The 9103-nt window shown below is 36.9% G+C and overlaps 1 protein-coding gene across 3 annotated transcripts; it reads left to right on the top strand.

Moving 5' to 3' along the window:
- Positions 1 to 7: 7 nt before the first annotated feature.
- Positions 8 to 8505, top strand: RAD51AP1 (RAD51 associated protein 1). Of its 3 annotated transcripts, XM_050903694.1 has the most exons (10): positions 8 to 34; positions 881 to 930; positions 2306 to 2447; positions 2686 to 2730; positions 3246 to 3355; positions 3699 to 3773; positions 4436 to 4588; positions 5735 to 5890; positions 6778 to 6924; positions 7792 to 8505. In XM_050903694.1, the coding sequence occupies exons 1-10, from the start codon at positions 15 to 17 to the stop codon at positions 7917 to 7919; spliced, it is 1026 nt and encodes a 341-aa protein (XP_050759651.1). In that variant the 5' UTR covers positions 8 to 14; the 3' UTR covers positions 7920 to 8505. The 3 variants fall into 3 exon arrangements, with proteins under 3 accessions (XP_050759651.1, XP_050759660.1, XP_050759669.1); XM_050903703.1 differs by lacking the exon at positions 2686 to 2730; XM_050903712.1 differs by lacking the exons at positions 2686 to 2730; positions 3699 to 3773 and having other exon boundaries at positions 6790 to 6924.
- The last annotated feature ends 598 nt before the right edge of the window (positions 8506 to 9103 follow it).

The raw sequence follows: 9103 nt of genomic DNA, 5'->3' as shown, positions 1-9103 counted from the left end.
CGCCCGGAGCGGGGATGGCGCGGCCGGTGAGGAGGTGCGTGCGGCGGCGCGCGGGAGTCCGCGCGCCGTGCGGAGCGGGTTGGGGAGCGCGGGGTGCGAGCCGCCGGCGCCGCCGGCCGCCCGGCCCCGAGGCGCGCGGGCGCTGGGGGCTCGCGCCCAGCGGCGCTGGGGTGACGTTTCCTAGAAAGCCTCAGGCGCGCGCGCCGCCGGCGGCCGTTGCCCGCTGAGGGAGCGGGCGGGCCCCCTCCGCCCCTCACCTCCGCGGCCGCGGTTCGGGCGGCCCCGTCAGAGCCCTGCGCCTCCAGACCGAGCTTCTCCGTGGCCTGTTGTAGCGCGGGGCTTAAGGACGGGCCTGCGTTGTTTCCCTTCCAGCTGGAAGGAAGCGCGGGGCTTCTCCCTGAGGCGGGCGGCGGGGGCGACTGTGTCCCGCGAAGAGCAGCCCTGGCGGGTGGCGTCCCTCGGGTGGATCCCTGGCTTGAAAGTGCCGCCTGTGCCCCCTCTGGGTAGGATAACACCTGCATCGGCGACAGTGTCACATAGGAAACGGCCTAGAAGGTGCACGGGAAACACGTTTCAAGTGCCTAAAAGTGACCCAGGAGATAAATAATTTCCGTTGCACAGTAGCAGCTCTGAGACGGTGTGTACATAAGGAGAATGCAATGCTCCCGCAACGAGAACAACAAAAAGCACTACTATTTTAAGATTATAAAAAATCTAGAAGCTATTCCTAATAACCATATTGTATACAGTTGCACTGGTTATAATACGTTTGAACATGTGTTGCTTTTTTCTTGTAAAACATGATTTACCCAAAAATCAAATGTTAGCAAGTCAAGATGCTCAATCTGAAAGGATTAATAGTGTATGTTTTTTGCCACAGGAACAAGAAAATTGTTGATTATTCTCAGTTTGGGGATTTGGAAGATGATGGTAAGTGGCGTATTCTTCTACGTAACAAAAATGCCAAACACTAATGTTACCACCCAAAATATCATCAGAGTGTTTTTAATGAATTAGTTCATTGAGAAGGCTGTTAACTGTTTTCACTGGAAGTAATCTGGGCACGCTGTTAAATATCCTAGTTCAACAGGAATATGATGGCTGTAAGCCAGAATATAACAACAGTATGTCAGGAAACCAGTGAATACACTGTGTCTTGTTGCAGGAAAATCTTATTTCTCTCCCTGCCTCAGTTTTCAGTGGTAATTGATTGCTCCACGTCCTTCTGATTATCAGTTCACAGGACTGTAAATCAGAATATAAAGGAGGTGTGAATCATCTGTACGTATATCCAACGTTTCTCCTGCAGCTCTGTATCTTGATGGGTTTGGGGTAAGGACATAGCAAATGGAACTCAAATTTGAGTTCCATTGATAAGAAAAATAGATTGCAGGCTAATTGTTTTCACAACAGTCGTCCTTTACTTCTAAGCCCTGATGGGTGTTATGCATTTTTCTTACAGAATTTGGTTGCTTTCATGTTTTTTTGTGGGTTTTTTCCATGCTGTTTGCAGGATCCAGGGACAGTTTGAATTGGTGGGAAGGGGAGGGCAAAAGTAAATAATATTGAAGGTCTCTTGTGAATCATGTGGATTAATGGAGATTCTTAGTTTTAGGAGTTTAAATGTGGTGCATGACTTTTCTTAGTTTATAAGTGACCACTTGTAATATTAAAGAAAAGTGTAAATTCTCAGAAACATTAGTGATCTTATCTAAGGTTCTCCATCATTTAGAGAATACTGAAGATTATTATTTTTTTCCTTATTTTGCACTGTGACCTGCAGTGCCTTCAGTTGGAAGAAAGGCAGTTTTCATGCCTTCTGATTTTCTTTGAAAATTGGAAAAATGCATTGTATTTGGTAAGAAGCAATATTAAAATGGTAGAAAAAGGGGAGCAGCCGACATTTTTAACAATTCCCAAAACACCAAGAACTCTAAAACTGTTTAATGACAGTGATTACTTTTATAATTGATTGCTGTTCAGCATATCAAAAGGTGAACTTTTAGTTATTGAAAATCTGGTAACACATTGGACATTGAAGCTTTATTGCCATATTGGAAATAAAAATAGAAATAATTACCTCTTGAATAAAAGTATATGCAAAAGAGATCTTGTTAAATTTTCATTTAAAATACATTTAAGAATAGTATAGTTATAATTGTGTTCTTTAAAAATAGAATTCCTTTCAAAAAGGTTATCTTTGCTATATTTTCAGTGTGTGATGAAATTACGTTGAATGACTTCTTTTGGCCATAGGAAAGGATATAGGAAAACTCATTAAAGCTTGTTGCTGTTTCCCAAACAGATGAAGACTTTGCATGTATAGCTGCCCCTTCAAGCAAAAAATCCAGAACACAGCTCAAGGAACCAAAGAAGGAGAAAAAAGAGAAGCAAAAAAAGCCACACAAAGAATTGACTCCGTCACAAAAGCAGACACCTAGTAAAAGGTAAGAAATGTTGAAATGTGGTCAATTCTGTGTAAAGCTGGATTTCAGTAATAGGATTTGTTTTTTCTTTTTTTTTGCCCTAGAGTTTTAAGCAGCTGAGAATAAACAGCTAACATATTAGTATAATAAAGATTTTCAGCTTTACTGGTATAGTTGCAAATCAGGAATAATGTGATTATGCATAGAGTCAGGAAACCTTGCCTGAGTTCAGTAGTGAGCTATGTCTATTTTGTTACAGCTCTAAAAAAACTCCAGCAAGTGGCCTGCATAGGTGCAGAAACAGGTTTGCGTGTCTGATCTTCTCTTGATATCTTGACAGTGCAAAATAACTGTAAGAATTCTGAGTTACTTATGGACTCTTAAAACTGAGAAACATAAAGACAACTCTGACTACTTAAAAAAGAACATATTAAAGCTTGATAGAAAATACAAAGTCAATGTCAACGAAAAAAGAAATCTGATTATTTTGGTAGTAAAGTTGTGTATAAATATTACATTTCAGTGTGGTATTTCAAGCAAATGTAATCACTTTTTTCTGTGATAATACCAGTTCATATATATACACAATGTTTTGCAATCATAATACTTTTAAGTGTAGTGTGCTTTAAATATTAGTGTGTACTTTGTCTAAATCGTTTCAGGAAGTAATATGCATAATATAATATGCTATAAGTATGTATTGAAATATTAATCTCTTTACAAGTATTTGAATTTTTAAAAGTTCAGCGAGTCAGAAATAGATCTATAACACTCATGTCATTGTTTTATTATTTAGCACGTTTGGGTTTTTTTTTCCAGAATATCCTTGGATGACAAACTTTATCAAAGAGATTTGGAAGTTGCCTTAGCCTTATCCGTCAAAGAAAAATCTGCAAATATCCTTGAGGTGCAAAATTCAGAAGAACAAGGTTATTTTATAGTTCAATGCAACACTCTTTATTTATATGTAGTGAATTCGAACATGACTTAATTTATTTTACAGTGAAATAGGTTGAAAGTCATGTTTTATTTCAAGACGTCATGATAAGGGAATAAGAATTTCTAGGTAGTGCCTGTCTTCTTATGTTCTTGTTTTTTTCTGTGAGAAAAGTAACTCTTCTATAAGATCTTCCAAACATATAGTGTGATTAGAGACAGATAAAAATGTTAGCTATTTTCATTTCTTAATATCTTGACTTTTTATAATGTGGTTTTTGAATACTAATATTTTATATTATTGTTTGTTTGTTTGTTTTCTGGATCCTAAAACAGGTAAGAATATTGAATCAGAAAATGTACACAGGAGACCCCTTTTTTCCAACTGCAGTGTAGACAGTGAACTTTTAGGTAAGTTGTTCTCATACTCTGTCTTCTCAGAAATAGCATTTCAAGATATGTTTAAGTAGCTTATCTCTTCTTTGTTTCCATTGGTTTCTGTTTTTCACTTACGTGGAAAAAAAGAGTCTTAAATAAAGACTGAAGGATGAAGGATGCATTAATTTTTTCGTTAGAAATTTGGTCTCAGTCTTAAAATGGGAAAACCTCTGGATTGCTGAATGAGATTGTTACAGGTCGCTGAAAGTTAGTTGGAAAAAACAACAGACGTGATGTTTTTAGATGCTGAGTTTATTTACTTCTTCAAGAAGCTACACTTAGCCTCAACTCCTTAATGGGTCCATAATGCCTGAGCATCAAATAAATGTGGCCAAAACGTTTGCTGTGCCAGTGGAAACTTTTTCATTTTTCCAGTTTTATTTTTGGTCTTCTGTCCTTTCGTTAGTTTGATTACAGATAAATATTGATAACTTTCACAACCAGAAAGTACAGTTTGGTGAGTTAAAAGAGTAAAATGAGAATCACATGAAAACAAGCGCCGATGATATGCTTCTGTATAGTATACTTCAAGATCACAAAAATGAATTCTAGGAACTCAAATACCTGCTTCTTTTTGAGAAGGAGAATAGATTTACTGTGAATTTTAATTAATTAGACCACCTTCTGTTTTCTAGGTCTCAATCAGGTTATGGATGATGACATACCTAGGGGTGATGGTAGGCAAAGGACAGCAGCATCTAAAGTTCCAGCACATCAGAAGAAGTTACTGACCGTTGACAGTGATGACGGAGAGCATGCTACTGACTCTGAGCCAGAGTCTGTACCCAGTAAGTTCTTCTCTATAAAAACCCCTTCCTTAGATGTGCTTTGAATGTGATGCCTTACACTTAGAATGAATCATAGAATTCTTTTAGTTTATATTTTCAGTGAAATGAATACTGCTTCTACTCTATCTTCCCTCCCCCCCCTTACGGAAGCATTATCTTTTAATACCAGTGGCATCTCAGTTGCACTTTGACGCTAAATCTAAACATTGGAGCTTATTCATACGCATTCCCCAAACTGGCAAAAATTATACTGCTTCTCTGCATTTGCTGCAGTATGACAGAACAGATTTCTTCTACCCTCTTTGTCCAGGAAAGTTTCGTCATTTTTCCAGTTGTTTTCTGGTGTTTGCATCAAAACAATGACTCTGGAATAGTGTCAGGTGTTAGTGCTTTCAGTATTGGCTTTGTTTAGGCTTATTTTAAAAAATAAGTAGCCTCCCTTCTTTCCTTCCTCCAATTCTCAACTCTTAGAAAACCATGCTGCATCCAACTGGAGGTCAGTCTAGCCTCATACTCTGCTTCTGGTAGCAGTCCAGTATTGAATGCCTGCAGAGTATGATAGACGTCTCTCTCTCATTCCCCAATGGTTAACGTGTCTGTATCCATTCTTTTATTCCTTACTGCAATGTTTGTTGGAAAATATTTCTAGAATTATCAGTGAAATAAAATATGAGGGGAATAATCCAGATATTCCTGTTGATAGAGAACTATTTTTACAATTTGCTAATGTCTGGGTTTTTTTAGTAATCTGTAAAATCTTTCTTAGAGCTGAAATTAGACATAGTGTTTTTCTACTTTAAATAGTCATGACTAAGAATACGTAAAAATCAGAAGACCTGCCATGTAATTTTAACTTTTTCATCTTGCACACATGGAATATTGGTAATTCAGCTGTCAAAATCATTAGTGTATGCAGTTTATACCAGGGCATTCCATTATTAAAGTACAGAGCAAGAATTCTGTAAATACAGAATGTTTTATGGAGGCTGTTTCTTTCTCAGTTCAGCATATAAATATGTGCAAATTTGTTTTACTGTATTCTTAAGATATCCTGGGTTTTTATGTCCAGAATGTGATTAGAAGGCCCTGGAGTAATAGTAAATTGTATTTCCTGTGAAGAGATGACATCCCTTTTCTTTGCTGTAGGTGACGAGTCAGAAGAAGATTCAGATTATAGTGAAGGTGATGATGAAGACTTTGCTATGGAAAAGAAGAAAGCCAAAGGAAATAAAACGAAAACCAGACAAAAGATGCCAGCTGAAAGAGAGAAGAAAACTCCCAAATCCAAGATTAATACTACAGGTAGGTTTGTACTATGAATTTGAAATAAACTTCTTTATAATAAAAGTCCTGTTTATTTTCACTGAAGGCATAGATAAATTTGGCTGGCAGACTAACTGTGCAGGGTTATGATGAAAATGACTATATGCAGAGTAAAGGGAGGAGAGTAGAAAAAAATTCTGAAAGAAAAAACGCTTTATAGTAAACTAACACTCCTTACAATAAAAGCAGACAAAGGTGAATAGACAGAGTTCATTTCTTTTTATATATCTAGCTTTTAAGAAAAGGTTAAATAACAGTGAGTGATCTGAGGATTTTTCTTAAAAAAATTATAATCCCAGAGCCTCCTCTTGCAGTTGCATGTATGAATTTTGAATTCAAGGATAGCTAAACAATGCTAGTTCTATTAACCACTTGGTGAAAAACATTCAGTGTGCACGCCCTTCAGAGTTAATTGTTCACTGTGTCGCTAACACAATTTACTTTAAATAGCTTAAGAAAATTCTTATCACGGTGTTAATCTTGCGTCTGAATTGGTAATGTGTTTTAATTTCAGGCCTGAGTTTACAACGTGTAATTTAGTTTAAAATTAGTTTTAGTTATGACAAGGAATGGTTTGCTTTGTGTAGCTGACAGAAGAATCTTCCCTCTTAGAAATTCGATATCTGGCAGGTCTTCAAGAAGAAATTGTTACACTGCTTATTTTCAAACCAGGATTGAAATTCCAGAGTATAACAGGACTGACTGTATAAATACATACTGTTAAAGATGTGACAACCTTGTCACATACTCATTATTTTACTCAATGCAGAGAGCTCATGCTGTACAATGATCTATCATCTTGTGCAGTGTGATGATTTCTCTGCTAAAGAGTATCCTTCTAAGGTTGCTTTTATTTTCCAACTAAGTATCACCTGTAGTTTCTCCTTCACGGATAACGGAACACAAATCTGAGCCAATACAAAAGAAGATGTCTAGTTCTTCAGAACCAGTTGGGAGGCCTCTACATACATCAAGTCCTGTAACAGACAAGAAGCCTAAATGGATACCACCAGGTACCTGTAAGATTATAACTATAAACAGATACATTAGTTGACTTAAGTTTTTAGGAATCTCTCCTAAAAGCAAACAAACAAATACACAGCATTTCAGGAAAATGACTGCCCTCTTATAATGAAAGGTATTCTTTTGACCTTAGATTAAAAAAAAAAAAAAAAAGCTATCTCCCTGCTTCCTTCCCTCTTACAGTGTTATCCTTAACTCCTTTATGTGGGGAGGATAATAAAATATTTTCTGGAGTATGGATCAAATCTTAATCAAGAGATTGTCTTGTGGCCATTTCTCTCTTATTAAGAGCTTTCTTTATTTCTGGTACGTGCTGCATTATTATCTATTCTAAAGAAATAATATTAGAAAAATGTTGGAGTGTTTTAACTGCTTTAGTAAAGCAAATGCTTAGAAGCTTTATTTTCTTAAAGCATTTGAGCGTGCTGCTGCTGACTCCTGCTTCTTACTTTGATTTTCCTTCGTATTTACCCTTCTTTTCTGTACACGTTTCTTTCTGTTTGGCTCTTTTCTCTCAAGCCTTCTTTTCCCACTTGGAATTGTGTTTAGTTGTGCGATTCTCTGTGGAGCACCTGAAAATGCACAGTACACTGGGAACAGTTTTTATGTGCTTGTCCAGTGTTGCTCCAGTGTGGTGCTGGTTAATTAAAACTGTGCACCATACCTGCTGCATTGGCTCCCAAATAGATTGATTCCCGGTGAGTATGCTGATTTTCATGTGCTTCTGTGGTATGTTGTTCAGACCTTTTTGCATTATCTTTAGAATAATTTTTTTGGTCTGCTGTGAAAGCTATAAAAAGAACAGTTTTTTGTCTTACACCTCTTACACCTTCTTTTTGTTTTAAAATTATTTTCAGCTGCATCAGGAAGCAGTAATAACTCTATGAAATGTGTTTCGGTTAAGTCACCTACTCATTGCCTTAGACTCGGCCTCTCCAGACTAGCAAGAGTAAAACCACTGCATCCCAGTGCTACCAGCAGTTAAGTGGTCAGTGACAAGGTGCCACGTGAAGGAAAAGACTTTGGAAAGTGTTTTGCTTATAAATAGAGGGTGGGCAGCAAAAGCTTCGTGGCCTCATCCATTTTGGAGGACTCTTGTTTATGTACGTGTCTAATACTATAATGAGTTTTTATTCTGCAAAATGCTAGGCATCCTTAAGTGCTACTGAATAATAATATTATTTAATCAAGGTGACATCTGGGTCACCAGCTCTTTGACGTATTACACTCAGAGATGTGGGTTTGTGATAATTTTAGTTCTCTGATATCTAAACTCTTGGCATTAAAATAGCCTAGACAGCACTATGTCAGTTACAGAATTTGATATCTCAAATAGATTCTTAACACAAGTGAAAGTCACAGTTTAAAAAATATTTCTTGGAAGAGTTAAGTTACCACTTTCCACCCCCTTCTTGGAAAGTTTGTCACCACTCTCTCCAAATCTGTTAATCTTTGCATATCTTACATGTGGATTTTAATGATTTTTTAATGTATTATAGATATAAATGTTTTTTAGAATGTGTTGTATTTTTTAAAAAACTACAATAAAATACTTTATATAATGTAATTAAATCATATTAATTGACTTTATTAATTTTGAAAATAACTTCTAAATTTTGGCTACAGTCCAGCAAATATTTTTGCATGTGCATACTCTTATTGGAAGTCAGCAGCATTAGTCAGGTTCAGATGGTGAGGATTTTGCTTTGAGCTCCTTGGTCTTTGTTGAAGACCATGGTACCATGCATAGTTAGTGGATTTTGTAAAGCGTTGAAGTGATAGTTGCCAAGTAATGAGACTGAGCTGTCAAACTTACTAGTCCGCAATGTAAATAATTTCCTATCTAAGCATATTGACTGTATCAGATGAGACAGCAGATGCATTTCTCCCTGTATTACTTACAGGATCTGGCCATAACTTAGTGAATTACATTAACAAAGGAATATATAGCCCTATTCAGAGTAATTACACAGGCAAAAGCATGGTGCTGCCTAAAGTAAAACTATGGTATGACAAATTACTTTTTAACTGTATAGTACTTACATTATTAAAACAAGATACTAATAGATGCATATTTATTAAAAATAATATGCATATTGCCTTATGGAAGGAATAAGAAGAAATCTGTGGATGAAAATCTGTTTCTCAGAAACAAGGAAACGTGGGCAT

Source organism: Gymnogyps californianus, chromosome 1 (assembly GCF_018139145.2).
Source record: "Gymnogyps californianus isolate 813 chromosome 1, ASM1813914v2, whole genome shotgun sequence".
Lineage (NCBI taxonomy): Eukaryota > Metazoa > Chordata > Aves > Accipitriformes > Cathartidae > Gymnogyps > Gymnogyps californianus.
This window is presented reverse-complemented; position numbering and strand designations above follow the sequence as displayed.